This window comes from Lingula anatina, chromosome 2, assembly GCF_051362555.1.
Source record: "Lingula anatina isolate TDL-2025a chromosome 2, LinAna3.0, whole genome shotgun sequence".
Taxonomy (NCBI): Eukaryota; Metazoa; Brachiopoda; class Lingulata; order Lingulida; family Lingulidae; genus Lingula; species Lingula anatina.
The window spans coordinates 22,125,281-22,144,711 of record NC_141768.1 but is presented as its reverse complement, the minus strand read 5'-3'; the positions used below and the strand labels follow the sequence as shown (position 1 = coordinate 22,144,711).

At 34.7% G+C, this 19,431-nt stretch overlaps 2 protein-coding genes across 3 annotated transcripts in view; one reads left to right on the top strand and one right to left on the bottom strand.

Moving 5' to 3' along the window:
- Nucleotides 1–110: 110 nt before the first annotated feature.
- LOC106172429 (deoxynucleoside kinase) lies at nt 111–14,220 on the bottom strand. Its single transcript, XM_013553139.2, has 11 exons — nt 14,050–14,220; nt 13,504–13,713; nt 12,830–12,879; nt 12,450–12,524; nt 12,201–12,254; nt 11,898–11,987; nt 11,648–11,721; nt 11,419–11,507; nt 11,149–11,228; nt 1,883–1,960; nt 111–1,362 (listed from the first exon to the last, which is right to left on the bottom strand). Exons 2-11 carry the CDS (start codon nt 13,706–13,708, stop codon nt 1,279–1,281), a joined length of 879 nt encoding a protein of 292 aa, XP_013408593.1. The 5' UTR covers nt 13,709–13,713; nt 14,050–14,220; the 3' UTR covers nt 111–1,278.
- LOC106169922 (transmembrane protein 94-like) overlaps nt 13,775–19,431 on the top strand; it is a 19,123-nt gene continuing 13,466 nt past the window's right edge. For both annotated transcript variants that reach the window (XM_087004038.1, XM_087004037.1), the window contains exons 1-2: nt 13,775–13,960; nt 14,457–14,710. In XM_087004038.1, coding sequence (XP_086860164.1) covers nt 13,946–13,960; nt 14,457–14,710 — 269 coding nt within the window. In that variant the 5' untranslated portion in view covers nt 13,775–13,945. The remainder of the gene's footprint in view (nt 13,961–14,456; nt 14,711–19,431) is intronic.

Here is a 19,431-nt window from a genome sequence, read left to right as displayed (position 1 = left end):
TCTCAAATGAACACTCTAGAATAAACATAATTAATTTGGAGGAGCTTTTCAGGGAAACTGGTTGGCATTGTGTCAGAGCTGCATCTTCCAAACAAGATAAAACAATCAAATCTTATATAATGACATGGTATTTATTTCATATTTGTCACAGTGGAGCACAGGAGATGGGTCATCAAATTTTAAAATGACAGTACGAGTAATACAATAAAACGGTCTTAACACGCTAACTTATCTGCCAAAAATTCATACCAAGAATAATACAAATGTGACTCACACGCACTCATCACATATTCATGAATGTCTTTTAATGTTAAAACCCTTTCACTCTGGCTGATAAAATGCAGAACCCAGGTCATCCAAGGCTCTTGATGTGTACATTTATGATGTCATATGTGACATTTACTTAACATCCACACATAAAATATCTTAAAGGGACACAATTTTTTGTCACACTATTCTCCAGTGTTTTAAAATTCTTACAAGATCAGCTATTTCAATGCTGATGCCATTGCTCAACAATGGATTCAAAATGAAAATTGAGATGCCTTACAATACTTTCTCAGAGAGTGAATACAGCAGTTTCAAAATACAGTTTGAAGAGAAGTAGTCTTCTCTTTATGTTGCACCTTTGCCAGTGTTGAGTTGTATTAAATGCTGACATATATGCATCTGTCAACAAACACACTGGATATTTTAGCTGTAAGCACCAACAGGTCTATGTGCATTACAGATTTTACATGACCATAAATATTCACATTATATATACTTTCCTCAATGTCACTGCATCTGACACAATGTGGTGACTGGCTTGACTACATATGAAAACAAAAGAGGAAACAGTGTATAAGAAAAATATGTACACCAATATTTAAAAAATGACATTGTTCTCTGAATAAATAATCTACATTATCAGCAACTTCATGTAAACATTCTCCTCCACAAGTTATTTATGCAAAATAATACTGGTTTTAAAACTATGCATACAAGTTTTGTACTGTTTTTAACATTTTTTGCTTTCCACACATAACTAAAATGTAAACATCATAAACTATTAACTTAAAAGGAGCTGGAGAAAGTGATCAAGCCTGAATTTAAACAGAAAACTGACATGTGAAAAAAATATGCTGTAAGTTGCCAAGATCAACACAACAGACTAGACAGAAATTCAAAAATCTCTTTTTTACTTTTAAAATCCTTTGACATGTTGTGAATTAATAAAAAAAGATAAAATGACATAAGTCTCAAGAAAAACATTATATCTGAAACCACAGTTTAAGATCAGTGATATCCACAAAGGATTTCTGGTCTTTTGTCTTCATAAAGATGTTTCAAATCATCTAGGCCACAACTTGCATCCAGCACCTGCAAAATTCATAACACTGTTGTATGTGTGATCACTTAAAAGTTTTAGCATTTTTGCCTGAAACTTTTGAAACATACAAAAATACAGTGCAATCAACTACTGCAAGACAAAAGTGGGAAAATGTTTAATCTATCCATTACTTTGCTCTGCAACTTTCATCCCCAGCTTAACAAGACAGAACAAATATTTATTTTTTTTTGTGTGTGAAATTTTGCAAAAATAAAAATTTCATTTATTAGCACAAAAAGTGCAATCATCCGTTGCAAAATATGGTTTCATCTATCCACTACTTTCCTCAGATTTTCATCCCCAGCTTAACAAGACAGGACAAATATCATGTTTTTTAACCACATTCTTTTTGTGTGTGAAATTTTGCAACAATAAAACAATTTTAGCTAGAAAGTGCAATCAACTACTGTAAGATACATGTAGAAAATGTTTACCCTATCCACTACTTTCCCCAGAGACTTTTATCCCAAATTTTCATTTATGACCACTTTCATCATTACTATTACTTACCAAGACAGGACAGGGCACTGGATGCTTTTGTTTTATTAACCAGTCTTCATGGAGTTCATGGAGAGCCTCTATATACTCCTGGAAGACAGAATCAACAATTAACTAGAGGATCAGAGAGGCGATACCGCCTCCAAATATTGTACCACCAGCTGGAGCAAACGCATTCGTATAGACCCCCACATACACAAAATAAGGGACACAGCCACCAGTTTTGTGCTTGACAAGCTGTAAAAATGCAATCAACAAGAATTTTTTAACTATTGCAAAAAATATATATGGTACAATCAAATTTAAGTTCTTCGTAAGGTAGGTCAAGGGTCAATTTCAAGGTCACAGTAAATTGCCTGTATATGACTTCCTATTCAAGTTCAAGAGTAACTATGGACCTATCTCTGTCAAGTTTGAAGTTAAAAGAGAAAGAAATTAGCAGAGTTCAGTTCATGATAAAAAGTAGGTCAAAGATCAATTTCAAAGTCACACTTAGATTGCCAGTATAGGACTTCCTATTCAAGTTCAATAGTAACTATGGACCTATCTCAGCCAGTTTTGGAGATAAAAGGGAAGCAAAATTTGCAAAATTCAGTTCATGGTGAAAAGTAGGTCAAAGGTCAATTTCAAGGTCACATTTAGATTGCCAGTATATGACTTTCTATTCAAGATCAATAGTAACTATGGACCTATCTCTGCCAGTTTTGGAGATAAAAGGGAAGCAAAATTTGCAAGGTTCAGTTTATGGTGAAAAGTAGGACAAAGGTCAATTATAATGTCACATTTATAATGCCAGTATATGACTTCCTATTCAAGTTCAATAGTAACTACGGACCTATCTCAGCCAGTTTTGGAGATAAAAGGAAAGCAAAATTTGCAAAATTCAGTTCATGGTGAAAAGTAGGTCAAAGGTCAATTTTAAGGTCACATTTAGATTGCCAGTATATGACTTCCTATTCAAGTTCAATAGTAACTATGGACCTATCTCAGCCAGTTTTGGAGATAAAAGGGAAGCAAAATTTGCAAAATTCAGTTCACGGTGTAAAGTAGGTCAAAGGTCAATTTTAAGGTCACATTTAGATTGCCAGTATGTGACTTCCTATTCAGGTTCAATAGTAACTATGGACCTATCTCTGCCAGTTTTGGAGATAAAAGGGCAGAAAAGTTTGCAAAGTTCAGTTTATGGTGAAAAGTAGGTCAAAGGTCAATTTCAAGGTCACATTTAGATTGCCAGTATATGACTTCCTATTCAACTTCAATAGTAACTATGGACCTATCTCTGCCAGTTTTGGAGATAAAAGGGAAGCAAAATTTGCAAAGTTCAGTTCATGGTGAAAAGTAGGTCAAAGGTCAATTTCAAGGTCACAATTAGATTGCCAGTAAATGACTTCCTATTCAAGTTCAATAGTAACTATGGACCTATCTCTGCCAGTTTTGGAGATAAAAGGGAAGCAAAATTTGCAAAGTTCAGTTTATGGTGAAAAGTAGGTCAAAGGTCAACTTTAAGGTCACATTTAGATTGCCAGTATATGACTTCCTATTCAAGTTCAATAGTAGCTACGGACCTATCTCAGCCAGTTTTGTAGATAAAAGGAAAGCAAAATTTGCAAAATTCAGTTCATGGTGTAAAGTATGTCAAAGGTCAATTTTAAGGTCACATTTAGATTGCCAGTATATGACTTCCTATTCAACTTCAATAGTAACTATGGACCTATCTCTGCCAGTTTTGGAGATAAAAGGGAAGCAAAATTTGCAAAGTTCAGTTCATGGTGAAAAGTAGGTCAAAGGTCAATTTCAAGGTCACAATTAGATTGCCAGTATATGACTTCCTATTCAAGTTCAATAGTAACTATGGACCTATCTCTGCCAGTTTTGGAGATAAAAGGGAAGCAAATTTTGCAAAGTTCAGTTTATGGTGAAAAGTAGGTCAAAGGTCAATTTTAAGGTCACATTTAGATTGCCAGTATATGACTTCCTATTCAAGTTCAATAGTAACTATGGACCTATCTCAGCCAGTTTTGGAGATAAAAGGAAAGCAAAATTTGCAAAATTCAGTTCATGGTGAAAAGTAGGTCAAAGGTCAATTTTAATGTCACATGTAGATTGCCAGTATGTGACTTCCTATTCAGGTTCAATAGTACTACGGACCTATCTCAGCCAGTTTTGGAGATAAAAGGAAAGCAAAATTTGCAAAATTCAGTTCATGGTGTAAAGTAGGTCAAAGGTCAATTTTAAGGTCACATTTAGATTGCCAGCATATGACAACCTATTCAACTTCAATAGTAACTATGGACCTATCTCTGCCAGTTTTGGAGATAAAAGGGAAGAAAAATTTGCAAAGTTCAGTTCATGGTGAAAAGTAGGTCAAAGGTCAATTTTAAGGTCACATTTAGATTGCCAGTATATGACTTCCTATTCAACTTCAATAGTAACTATGGACCTATCTCTGCCAGTTTTGGAGATAAAAGGGAAGCAAATTTTGCAAAGTTCAGTTTATGGTGAAAAGTAGGTCAAAGGTCAATTTTAAGGTCACATTTAGATTGCCAGTATATGACTTCCTATTCAACTTCAATAGTAACTACGGACCTATCTCAGCCAGTTTTGGAGATAAAAGGAAAGCAAAATTTGCAAAATTCAGTTCATGGTGTAAAGTATGTCAAAGGTCAATTTTAAGGTCACATTTAGATTGCCAGTATATGACTTCCTATTCAACTTCAATAGTAACTATGGACCTATCTCTGCCAGTTTTGGAGATAAAAGGGAAGCAAAATTTGCAAAGTTCAGTTCATGGTGAAAAGTAGGTCAAAGGTCAATTTCAAGGTCACAATTAGATTGCCAGTATATGACTTCCTATTCAAGTTCAATAGTAACTATGGACCTATCTCTGCCAGTTTTGGAGATAAAAGGGAAGCAAATTTTGCAAAGTTCAGTTTATGGTGAAAAGTAGGTCAAAGGTCAATTTTAAGGTCACATTTAGATTGCCAGTATATGACTTCCTATTCAAGTTCAATAGTAACTACGGACCTATCTCAGCCAGTTTTGGAGATAAAAGGAAAGCAAAATTTGCAAAATTCAGTTCATGGTGAAAAGTAGGTCAAAGGTCAATTTTAATGTCACATATAGATTGCCAGTATGTGACTTCCTATTCAGGTTCAATAGTAACTACGGACCTATCTCTGCCAGTTTTGGAGATAAAAGGGAAGCAAAATTTGCAAAGTTCAGTTCATGGTGAAAAGTAGGTCAAAGGTCAATTTTAAGGTCACATTTAGATTGCCAGTATATGACTTCCTATTCAACTTCAATAGTAACTATGGACCTATCTCTGCCAGTTTTGGATATAAAAGGGAAGCAAATTTTGCAAAGTTCAGTTTATGGTGAAAAGTAGGTCAAAGGTCAATTTTAAGGTCACATTTAGATTGCCAGTATATGACTTCCTATTCAACTTCAATAGTAACTACGGACCTATCTCAGCCAGTTTTGGAGATAAAAGGAAAGCAAAATTTGCAAAATTCAGTTCATGGTGAAAAGTAGGTCAAAGGTCAATTTTAATGTCACATATAGATTGCCAGTATATGACTTCCTATTCAAGTTCAATAGTAACTATGGACCTATCTCTGCCAGTTTTGGAGATAAAAGGGAAGCAAAATTTGCAAAGTTCAGTTCATGGTGAAAAGTAGGTCAAAGGTCAATTTCAAGGTCACAATTAGATTGCCAGTATATGACTTCCTATTCAAGTTCAATAGTAACTATGGACCTATCTCTGCCAGTTTTGGAGATAAAAGGGAAGCAAAATTTGCAAAGTTCAGTTTATGGTGAAAAGTAGGTCAAAGGTCAACTTTAAGGTCACATTTAGATTGCCAGTATATGACTTCCTATTCAAGTTCAATAGTAGCTACGGACCTATCTCAGCCAGTTTTGTAGATAAAAGGAAAGCAAAATTTGCAAAATTCAGTTCATGGTGTAAAGTATGTCAAAGGTCAATTTTAAGGTCACATTTAGATTGCCAGTATATGACTTCCTATTCAACTTCAATAGTAACTATGGACCTATCTCTGCCAGTTTTGGAGATAAAAGGGAAGCAAAATTTGCAAAGTTCAGTTCATGGTGAAAAGTAGGTCAAAGGTCAATTTCAAGGTCACAATTAGATTGCCAGTATATGACTTCCTATTCAACTTCAATAGTAACTATGGACCTATCTCTGCCAGTTTTGGAGATAAAAGGGAAGCAAATTTTGCAAAGTTCAGTTTATGGTGAAAAGTAGGTCAAAGGTCAATTTTAAGGTCACATTTAGATTGCCAGTATATGACTTCCTATTCAAGTTCAATAGTAACTACGGACCTATCTCAGCCAGTTTTGGAGATAAAAGGAAAGCAAAATTTGCAAAATTCAGTTCATGGTGAAAAGTAGGTCAAAGGTCAATTTTAATGTCACATATAGATTGCCAGTATGTGACTTCCTATTCAGGTTCAATAGTAACTACGGACCTATCTCAGCCAGTTTTGGAGATAAAAGGAAAGCAAAATTTGCAAAATTCAGTTCATGGTGTAAAGTAGGTCAAAGGTCAATTTTAAGGTCACATTTAGATTGCCAGTATATGACAACCTATTCAACTTCAATAGTAACTATGGACCTATCTCTGCCAGTTTTGGAGATAAAAGGGAAGAAAAATTTGCAAAGTTCAGTTCATGGTGAAAAGTAGGTCAAAGGTCAATTTTAAGGTCACATTTAGATTGCCAGTATATGACTTCCTATTCAACTTCAATAGTAACTATGGACCTATCTCTGCCAGTTTTGGAGATAAAAGGGAAGCAAATTTTGCAAAGTTCAGTTTATGGTGAAAAGTAGGTCAAAGGTCAATTTTAAGGTCACATTTAGATTGCCAGTATATGACTTCCTATTCAACTTCAATAGTAACTACGGACCTATCTCAGCCAGTTTTGGAGATAAAAGGAAAGCAAAATTTGCAAAATTCAGTTCATGGTGAAAAGTAGGTCAAAGGTCAATTTTAATGTCACATATAGATTGCCATTATATGACTTCCTATTCAAGTTTAATAGTAACTATGGACCTATCTCTGCCAGTTTTGGAGATAAAAGGGAAAAAAAATTTGCAAAGTTCAGTTCATGGTGAAAAGTAGGTCAAAGGTCAATTTCAAGGTCATAGTAAGATTGCCAGTATATGACTTCCTATTCAAGTTCAATAGTAACTATGGACCTATCTCTGCCAGTTTTGGAGATAAAAGGGAAGCAAAATTTGCAAAGTTCAGTTCATGGTGAAAAGTAGGTCAAAGGTCAATTTCAAGGTCACAATTAGATTGCCAGTATATGACTTCCTATTCAACTTCAATAGTAACTATGGACCTATCTCTGCCAGTTTTGGAGATAAAAGGGAAGCAAATTTTGCAAAGTTCAGTTTATGGTGAAAAGTAGGTCAAAGGTCAATTTTAAGGTCACATTTAGATTGCCAGTATATGACTTCCTATTCAAGTTCAATAGTAACTACGGACCTATCTCAGCCAGTTTTGGAGATAAAAGGAAAGCAAAATTTGCAAAATTCAGTTCATGGTGAAAAGTAGGTCAAAGGTCAATTTTAATGTCACATATAGATTGCCAGTATGTGACTTCCTATTCAGGTTCAATAGTAACTACGGACCTATCTCAGCCAGTTTTGGAGATAAAAGGAAAGCAAAATTTGCAAAATTCAGTTCATGGTGTAAAGTAGGTCAAAGGTCAATTTTAAGGTCACATTTAGATTGCCAGTATATGACAACCTATTCAACTTCAATAGTAACTATGGACCTATCTCTGCCAGTTTTGGAGATAAAAGGGAAGAAAAATTTGCAAAGTTCAGTTCATGGTGAAAAGTAGGTCAAAGGTCAATTTTAAGGTCACATTTAGATTGCCAGTATATGACTTCCTATTCAACTTCAATAGTAACTATGGACCTATCTCTGCCAGTTTTGGAGATAAAAGGGAAGCAAATTTTGCAAAGTTCAGTTTATGGTGAAAAGTAGGTCAAAGGTCAATTTTAAGGTCACATTTAGATTGCCAGTATATGACTTCCTATTCAACTTCAATAGTAACTACGGACCTATCTCAGCCAGTTTTGGAGATAAAAGGAAAGCAAAATTTGCAAAATTCAGTTCATGGTGAAAAGTAGGTCAAAGGTCAATTTTAATGTCACATATAGATTGCCATTATATGACTTCCTATTCAAGTTTAATAGTAACTATGGACCTATCTCTGCCAGTTTTGGAGATAAAAGGGAAAAAAAATTTGCAAAGTTCAGTTCATGGTGAAAAGTAGGTCAAAGGTCAATTTCAAGGTCATAGTAAGATTGCCAGTATATGACTTCCTATTCAAGTTCAATAGTAACTATGGACCTATCTCTGCCAGTTTTGGAGATAAAAGGGAAGCAAAATTTGCAAAGTTCAGTTCATGGTGAAAAGTAGGTCAAAGGTCAATTTCAAGGTCACAATTAGATTGCCAGTATATGACTTCCTATTCAAGTTCAATAGTAACTATGGACCTATCTCTGCCAGTTTTGGAGATAAAAGGGAAGCAAAATTTGCAAAGTTCAGTTTATGGTGAAAAGTAGGTCAAAGGTCAACTTTAAGGTCACATTTAGATTGCCAGTATATGACTTCCTATTCAAGTTCAATAGTAGCTACGGACCTATCTCAGCCAGTTTTGTAGATAAAAGGAAAGCAAAATTTGCAAAATTCAGTTCATGGTGTAAAGTATGTCAAAGGTCAATTTTAAGGTCACATTTAGATTGCCAGTATATGACTTCCTATTCAACTTCAATAGTAACTATGGACCTATCTCTGCCAGTTTTGGAGATAAAAGGGAAGCAAAATTTGCAAAGTTCAGTTCATGGTGAAAAGTAGGTCAAAGGTCAATTTCAAGGTCACAATTAGATTGCCAGTATATGACTTCCTATTCAAGTTCAATAGTAACTATGGACCTATCTCTGCCAGTTTTGGAGATAAAAGGGAAGCAAATTTTGCAAAGTTCAGTTTATGGTGAAAAGTAGGTCAAAGGTCAATTTTAAGGTCACATTTAGATTGCCAGTATATGACTTCCTATTCAAGTTCAATAGTAACTACGGACCTATCTCAGCCAGTTTTGGAGATAAAAGGAAAGCAAAATTTGCAAAATTCAGTTCATGGTGAAAAGTAGGTCAAAGGTCAATTTTAATGTCACATATAGATTGCCAGTATGTGACTTCCTATTCAGGTTCAATAGTAACTACGGACCTATCTCAGCCAGTTTTGGAGATAAAAGGAAAGCAAAATTTGCAAAATTCAGTTCATGGTGTAAAGTAGGTCAAAGGTCAATTTTAAGGTCACATTTAGATTGCCAGTATATGACAACCTATTCAACTTCAATAGTAACTATGGACCTATCTCTGCCAGTTTTGGAGATAAAAGGGAAGAAAAATTTGCAAAGTTCAGTTCATGGTGAAAAGTAGGTCAAAGGTCAATTTTAAGGTCACATTTAGATTGCCAGTATATGACTTCCTATTCAACTTCAATAGTAACTATGGACCTATCTCTGCCAGTTTTGGAGATAAAAGGGAAGCAAATTTTGCAAAGTTCAGTTTATGGTGAAAAGTAGGTCAAAGGTCAATTTTAAGGTCACATTTAGATTGCCAGTATATGACTTCCTATTCAACTTCAATAGTAACTACGGACCTATCTCAGCCAGTTTTGGAGATAAAAGGAAAGCAAAATTTGCAAAATTCAGTTCATGGTGAAAAGTAGGTCAAAGGTCAATTTTAATGTCACATATAGATTGCCATTATATGACTTCCTATTCAAGTTCAATAGTAACTATGGACCTATCTCTGCCAGTTTTGGAGATAAAAGGGAAGAAAAATTTGCAAAGTTCAGTTCATGGTGAAAAGTAGGTCAAAGGTCAATTTCAAGGTCATAGTAAGATTGCCAGTATATGACTTCCTATTCAACTTCAATAGTAACTATGGACCTATCTCTGCCAGTTTTGGAGATATAAGGGACTAAATGTTATAATTTTGGAGTTACCATAATGTGCCTTAAATTTCGTACAGAAAAAATTAATTAAAATAAAGAAAAGGTCATTTTGGTCAAAATTCTTGAAATAGGAGGTGCTCTGAAGTTTCAGAAGTTCAAATTTGATGAAATAATGTCATTTTTGAACACAAGTTGTCTGCTTTGCCAAGCCTTATGTTTTATTTTTCCAGAGTTCAAAATTTATTATCCATTACCGTACTGCACATTTTGCTTTTACCACCAATATGTGCTTTTTGATACAGCGTAACTCGAAAACCGTATGGAATACAAAAAAACCGAGACCACCTCCAGTGTTGGGCTTTACATGCTCTACAAAATGCAAAAAAGAATGGGTTTCTAGCATTAACGGTTCCCGAATTAGAGACAGTTTTCAGTTTCGGTATCTTATGGCCGCTACTCCCGTGAAAATGCACCGATTGACCCCAAATTCATGGAGATGAAAGATGACCTGAAGGGTAACACTTTCCAATAATATTATTGGTTAAGTCTGTGTGGTGTCTGAATAACAGGGCAAAAAAATTTTTGTTTCGTAAAAAATTTCATGTTTTTGAAAATTTTGGCCCATTTGACCTTGAAGTAAAGGTCAAAGGTCAAATCCAAGGGTATATTTGAAATCTACACATATGACTTTTGGAAAGCCGTCTATAGAAATTTTTCCCATAACCCCTTCCGTAGGGTAGATAATTAGCATTTAATTTTGCCATTTTTAGACAAGGGTGCATTGCAATGAGTGCCACACCCAGACCCCAATACCGACAAAGCCCAAATTTTACGTGGAACGAGTTGAGATTATAGGTGACCTAAATCCATGAGATGGGTACGGGGGCCCTTACCGTCTAGGAGGAGAAGCGGTAACGGTAGCCATCCGGCGGAGCCGGCGGAGCCAACGGAGCCGGCGGAACGATCCAGACGGGACCGAAACCATGTGTACCGCCAGCGCTAACGCTGGTGGTACAATTAAATACACCCATCTTGAAAACCACTACACTTAAATGAAGTAAAAAGTGCTTAAAATGTGCACTTGTCTCTCAGGCATAAACAATGTCCCAAAGAATCTGCTCATTAAGTTGATCTAGTTTAGTCTATCACATTGGACGTATAAAAATGAACTACTCATTTCTTAAAAATAGCATGCTTAATCTGTGTAACATATAACATTCTACCAAATATTTGATAAATGTGACATTAGTATTACACAGGGAAGATATATGTTTTTAAAACTCACATAAGGGACCCCAGATTCTTCTTTTCTGTCTCTTCTTGTTATTCTTTGATAGGATACCTCTGGTGGAGCTCGAACATATACTGCAGTGGATAAAATAACTTCAAAGCATGTAATTGTATGCTTAACAAAAATACAGCAATGAAATTTGAATTCCTTTTTTCAGCTTCTCACTACAATACTTTCACTAAAACTAATAACAACACCTAAATTGCATCTTTAATTCAAAACAGGGGACAGGGAATGTTTTGCAGCACCACTTGCAGAACTCACCAATTAAGTCAACCTCTGCCTGTTTTGTTTCATTCAACCACTCATACCAGTTATCTAATATAGCATATTCCATCTCATGAAGAATGCCCCTGCAATAGAAAAAAGTATTTTACAGGATATATTTGATTCAAATTTACTATATGTACAAAACACTTAAGGCACTCATTGTGCATAAATACAGTGTTATTTTAAAAATAAACAAAAATGGAAGAGTTTATAATCCACTTACGTCCGTCTGTTATTTTCCATGAACACATGTTTTGTGCTGTGTAAAGACCTCTCAATCATTCTGATAGGTTTTTGCTGAAATGTCAAAAAGAGCTGATAAGTGATGGCATTAAATAATTTCATGTCCTTTTCTAGTTTACGTAACGACAAAAATTGAGTTAAATTTGCAAAAAACACGGCAGCTTCTAGAAAGACATCTCACATGATATAATTTACTAGTAATATAATTTGAATTTATAACATGCACTCACAGTTTCGAAGTTATGCATTTGCACTCTGGTCAGCTGGACATAAGTATTAAAGGAAAAACTCCACCTTTTCATATCCTTATACAAAAGTTCCTAAAAGAGAAACACTTACAAATAGGATAAACAATATATTACCATCTCGCTAAACATTTCAATATTGCACATAATCAAAGCGACCTTCAATGAATGCATATAATCAAACAATTTACAATACTGGAATAGTTATCATGATTACAGTGACATACTGTCTATTTTTTAAGCAGCTATTTAATTCCTTTCACAGAGAAAAAATTTAACTTAACTCACCAAAGCATTGTGTCCCTGAAGATTGCACCATTTATCTAAGGGTTCTTTTATTGCCTAAAAAAAAAAAGAAGTGACTATCAACAAACGTTCTCTATGCCCACTTATAAAACATAATTGCGTTTAAGAACAGCTTTCCCCCCAGTGCCAAAAATGTTATTTCACATTCATAACTCTCACAATTTATAAATACCACAAAACAAAATGAAGACCCTTGTTAATTTAAACTATATGAACAGAGGATCAACAAACCTCTACGTGTGGTGAATTTGCAAAATGATTGAGCAAGGTTGACTTCCCACTGCCTATGTTGCCTTCAATGCAAACCTGAAAATGCCAAGGCAGGTATAAGCGTTTATTATTAGACACACACACACACACACACATACATATATATAACAATTAACCTACTCCCAGCCCTATTTTTTCAATTATATATCTTTTATATATATATATATATATATATATATATATATATATATATATATATATATATATATATCTTTTAACATAATAATACTAAATTTTCAATACAAAATTTACCAAAGCGATCTTCAATGAATTGAAAAATAAGATGATTCTTATTACAGATTCTACATTTAAAAGTAGATACAAAATGACAATGTACTTACTGTGGATGTACTTTTGCAAAAATTCAAATTTTCAAAATCTTTGATGAATTCTGGTGATATGAAATTGGAAAAAAGATGGAAAGATATACAATCATGTCTTAGTGTTGGCTTACTCTCACGTATTTTATTCATGTCAATTCTTAACATTTCAACATATTGGTGATATTACACATTACACAGAGGAAAATATTTTTAAAAATATTTCCCCACTGGAAAAATAACACCAGTTGGTCACCTCAGATGACCTGAAACATGAGCCATGAGTCATGTGAACTTACAAAAGATAGGACCCACTTTATTAGATCCTTCTTTTGGTTCAGTATCACCAGCAGGTTCAGGATTTTGCTAAGGGTAGGGTGAACTAGGGTTCAGTTTTAAAATAATAATATTTATGGTATATAACTCAAGACTCTAATACTGACTCTCACGTTCGCGCCCCCAACCCCCATCACCCTAATGTTTTACCCCTGAACATAACGAACAAGCTAAATAAAATTAAACAAAATTATACACAAACATTAGCAAAAATATGAAACTAAGAATCAGTTTCATTTTTGGAGCACTCGAGCAAACGCTTTGCAAGCTTCTTGCGTGCTTTGTTTGTGAGAACGTGAACTTGTTTGCGCCCTCGCATTTCGTCTCCAGAAAAAAATATAATTTCACATATCGCTTACCAGCTTCGAATGATTTCTTCGGTTTTAGTCTTCCAAGCATCTTCTCTATAGGTTTTACCTGGCTGTTCAGCAAAATATTTCTACAATTCCCTGAGAAAAAGTTCATCCAAAGCCACCTTCGGCAACAAAAACAGAGTTGGAAAGTCCGCCAAATTTTAGCGTGCTGGGCAACGTTGATCATTGGTTGAAATTGCCCAGGAGGCATCGCCACTACCAAGATAAGAAAACCAAAGTTTTATACATCAAACAAAGAAAATCTAACAGATATCTCAAACAATGTTTCATAGGTGAAACAAAATTTTAAAAAAGAACAATGCATAAACCATATTCTTTTTTTTTTGCAGCGAAATGTGCACAATTCAGGATTGTCTTGTGTGACCGTCTTAAAAAAGGGAATGGAGAGGTCGAGTGGTGGTGAAGGTAACGTTTTCTAAAACGTAAAATGAATGACAGCAGTGTGAGTATCCTCCTAGATAATTTATTAACAGATGCCCTATGTCCTTAGTTAAATATGTACCACAGGGTTTAATAGCTAAGTTTTCATACCTGATTAGAATCTGTAGTTCTTCTCGAGACTGCTGACTGCGTGCATCATGCTCATGCTTCTTTTGTAATGACATGTGCTACTGACAGGTTCACTCATGCACCGCCTTTTGTTGTCGTAAAGCAGAATGATGTAATGTTGTGTCGAACTTTCTGATCAGTCTGGAATTTGTTTTAATTTATCAAAACTTCATAGAAACCCATGAGTTCATTTTGTTATTTGTTTTGATACTCTAATCACTGTTTACTTCTTTAATTTGCAGTTTTAGAAATAAATGTATGTCAAACACGTAAGGATTTATGAATAAATTATTATAAATAACGTTACATTGAACTATTTGCATTGACCAATCATTTTATTAATGATTGATTAACCGGGCAGTAGTAATTATATTAAATCCTCTTTGCAGGACCAGGAGTTCCCAGACCTGAAAGGCTACAACACCAAGGAAGCCTTGCAACTGCTCCATGATGAATTGGACAGAGAAATCAACAAATATGAGGCCACAATCAGCTTTTCTACTTATAAAGAGAAGTTTTACAAGTCAAGTTTTTATCACGGAGACAGGCGCTCCTCATTTCACTGGATGGGTGCGGCTGTTCTTCTCATCTATTCTGTCATGCTATTTGTGGCTTATGGATACTCTGAGGTGGAAAAAATTGGGTGAGTGGGCCATGTAGACAAAAGATGGAGCTCTGGCAAATAAAGAAAAGTTACATATATTTCCTTTAAAAGCAAAAGTCATGATACATCTCCTACAAGTATTCAAATTTTATTATAATTTTACATTACTCTATCATATTTGGGGGTTGCTTAAAGGGATAATAACTCTTCGTTTCGGCCAAAAAATGAATTTTCCTGGAGTAAACAACAATTTTCCCATACTTGCCAATGGTTAATGAATCCATTTTTACATTCAAAGTTAGTCCCTGGTTTTTTTCTAATTAGTTTGGTTTTTTGTTAAAATCTCTTAAGTGATTTTAGCAGAGTATAGCCATCAATGGAGGTCACGTGGTCTAAAGAAAAGCTCAGATATCAGAATAATAGGTATAACTGCCGTTTTTGTGGTAAAACAGAATATATTATATTTCTATGAGTTATTCACAATGTTTTTATTGTGAAATATAGATCTCATACGAAGAGTTATTATCCCTTTAATAGAGGCTGTCCGGGTTCTCAACGAGAAGACCAAATTTCCCCGTGATTTTACGAGATCTGCCTTGAGGTGGGGTTAAAATATGGAGACCACAAGGAAGCAGAGCAGCGATTTCTTTACTTGAAAAATAGCTGAACTTACAAATTTTTTGAGCTACAGGCTTGTTCTTTTTTCACTTTATAAAGAAAAAGTATTGATATAATATGTACGTACAACTGACATGTCGAATTTGCCAAGCTAAGAGCCGATGACGCTTGCAAAGCAAAATTCGCCCGGAGGATGTACTACGCAGCAAAGGTCGCGTTAAACAGGCTACATCACCAGATATTTGCTTGTGGTACAGGAAAATGACATTGGTTACCATGCCCGTTGATACGCATGCCTTTTAGATGAAAGTGGCTAGGATTGAATGAGAATCGGACGGATGATGCCCCGGCAGCTTCCAATTATTCATGTGGCCAATGTTAAACTTTGCCAGGTAAGGAAATATTTCTTAATTCATAATGAAGTGTATATCACATCTCTGTTAAAATATTACTGATGTAAGATAGGTTTTGTCAGCTGATGTTTTTGAATCGTTTTATTCACAAACTAAAAAGGCCATCATTATCACATTTACTTTGAAGTTCAATCTCTCAAAAGTCAGTACTATAGTGCTATGTTTAGTATCTGGCAGGTCAAATTTGTTATTGTGAGTGAACATAAATTATTCTTTTTTTTTTCAGTGGGGATGCCATATAAAACATGCTGTGGCTCTAGCATCATATTGGGCATACCCGGTAAAGGGGGCTGGATAACTTCACATGCAAACTCTGGGATAAAGATGGATCACATTGCTTGGCAAATGTAAACCAGTCTAAATTGACTTGAATCCTCTAGCTGCAGGGATGGATTTTTGAAGATCAAATGCCTTAGTGTACATACAAACTTAACAAACCTTGTTTATATAACAGGGGCAGTATTGTTATTCATTGTACCACCAGCGTTAGCGCTGGCGGTACACATGGTTTCGGTCCCGTCCGGATCGTTCCGCCGGCTCCGTTGGCTCCGCCGGCTCCGCCGGACGGCTACCGTTACCGCTTCTCCTCCTAGACGGTAAGGGCCCCCGTACCCATCTCATGGATTTAGGTCACCTATAATCTCAACTCGTTCCACGTAAAATTTGGGCTTTGTCGGTATTGGGGTCTGGGTGTGGCACTCATTGCAATGCACCCTTGTCTAAAAATGGCAAAATTAAATGCTAATTATCTACCCTATGGAAGGAGTTATGGGAAAAATTTCTATAGACGGCTTTCCAAAAGTCATATGTGTAGATTTCGAATATACCCTTGGATTTGACCTTTGACCTCTACTTCAAGGTCAAATGGGCCAAAATTTTCAAAAAAATGAAATTTTTTACGAAAAAAAAATTTTTTGCCCTGTTATTCAGACACCACACAGACTTAACCAATAATATTATTGGAAAGTGTTACCTTTCAGGTCATCTTTCATCTCCATGAATTTGGGGTCAATCGGTGCATTTTCATGGGAGTAGCGGCCATAAGATACCGAAACTGAAAACTGTCTCTAATTCGGGAACCGTTAATGCTAGAGACCCATTCTTTTTTGCATTTTGTAAAGCATGTAAAGCCCAACACTGGAGGTGGTCTTGGTTTTTTTGTATTCCATACGGTTTTCGAGTTACGCTGTATCAAAAAGTACATATTGGTGGTAAAAGCAAAATGTGCAGTACAGTAATGGATAATAAATTTTGAACTCTGGAAAAATAAAACATAAGGCTTGGCAAAGCAGACAACTTGTGTTCAAAAATGACATTATTTCATCAAATTTGAACTTCTGAAACTTCAGAGCACCTCCTATTTCAAGAATTTTGACCAATATGACATTTTCTTTATTTTAATTAATTTTTTCTGTACGAAATTTAAGGCACATTATGGTAACTCCAAAATTATAACATCTAGTCCCTTATATCTCCAAAACTGGCAGAGATAGGTCCATAGTTACTATTGAAGTTGAATAGGAAGTCATATACTGGCAATCTTACTATGACCTTGAAATTGACCTTTGACCTACTTTTCACCATGAACTGAACTTTGCAAATTTTTCTTCCCTTTTATCTCCAAAACTGGCAGAGATAGGTCCATAGTTACTATTGAACTTGAATAGGAAGTCATATACTGGCAATCTAAATGTGACCTTAAAATTGACCTTTGACCTACTTTACACCATGAACTGAATTTTGCAAATTTTGCTTTCCTTTTATCTCCAAAACTGGCAGAGATAGGTCCGTAGTTACTATTGAACTTAAATAGGAAGTCATATACTGGCAATCTATATGTGACATTAAAATTGACTTTTGACCTACTTTTCACCATGAACTGAATTTTGCAAATTTTGCTTTCCTTTTATCTCCAAAACTGGCTGAGATAGGTCCGTAGTTACTATTGAACTTGAATAGGAAGTCATATACTGGCAATCTAAATGTGACCTTAAAATTGACCTTTGACCTACTTTTCACCATGAACTGAATTTTGCAAATTTTGCTTCCCTTTTATCTCCAAAACTGGCTGAGATAGGTCCATAGTTACTATTGAAGTTGAATAGGAAGTCCTATACTGGCAATCTAAGTGTGACCTTGAAATTGACCTTTGACCTACTTTTTATCATGAACTGAACTCTGCTAATTTCTTTCTCTTTTAACTTCAAACTTGACAGAGATAGGTCCATAGTTACTCTTGAACTTGAATAGGAAGTCATATACTGGCAATTTACTGTGACCTTGAAATTGACCCTTGACCTACCTTACGAAGAACTGAAATTTGATTGTACCATATATATATTTTTGCAATAGTTAAAAAATTCTTGTTGATTGCATTTTTACAGCTTGTCAAGCACAAAACTGGTGGCTGTGTCCCTTATTTTGTGTATGTGGGGGTCTATACGAATGCGTTTGCTCCAGCTGGTGGTACAATATTTGGAGGCGGTATCGCCTCTCTGATCCTCTAGTTTTGAATAGGAATGATGGACTTTCACTACTATATTTAATCACCTTTATGGCCTTTGCAGAGATTCATTTGCAACCTTTTTGTCACTTTATATATGGGAGTGGCATGACTGTTTTGCTTTCAATGAGATCAATGTTGAAAGTAGGTCCATGTACATTCTACAAGCATTGGACATTTGTAAATAGAATAATCCAGTGCTGTCAAGGGCTGAATTGCTTCATTTTAAGTTATCATAATTACTAAATTTAAATTATTAACTCCAGCGTATTGCAATAGGAAATTTCCTACTTCTGTTTTTTTGCAAATATTCTTCAATCGGTGTTGGCTACAAACTTCCATTTTCACTATTTCCCTGATGTAGATGTCAAGAACTTTATATAGTTATCCACTCTTTTTCATTTTTAAATTGTCAATTTATATTACTGTCTTTGGGATTTTAAAGAGATGCTTGTCTAAACATGCCAGTGGATGCAAAATAGACATATTAAAGATATTGTTCATTTTTGATTGTTCTTCATTGACTGGTCATTTCATGAGATCCGTTTGAACAACAAAAGCTTTATAACCGCAACTAATTTTTCTTTATAAATGTTTTACTATTAAACTTTATTTATAAAGAAGTAAAATAAAATCATTTGACATTTCATTTACTGATGAATGGCACATCAGAACATTAGACTTGCCTGCATCTTTGTTTTAATTTCACTAAATTTATAATAACTAATTCAAAAGGCTCGAACTTGATCATAAAGTTAATTTTCTTCATTTATTTACTTATGAAAATGATGCTATAGAAACTAATGGATAGCATTCACAAAATGTAAGTTTCATTGTGATCAGATCTGACTTAAATGACAGGAAAGATGACAAAAGAAAGTATTAAAATGGACAACATATAAGTTGAAATTTTCACAAAATCATTGCATTTTACTGACAGTTGCACACAAATACAACAAATAAACACAACACAGGCGAACTTGTATTTGTGATCTGAGTAAATGATATGAAAAACAGGTGTCATACAGTTATTAAAAAAAGTCACTACAGTAACATAAGAATGATACTAGCAAGACAAATTATTTTATTATTTTCTTCATTAAATCACTAGTGCAGTACAATACATAGGCATATATATATATATATATATATATATATATATATATATATATATATATATATATATATATATATATATATATATATATTCATAAAACCAAATATTT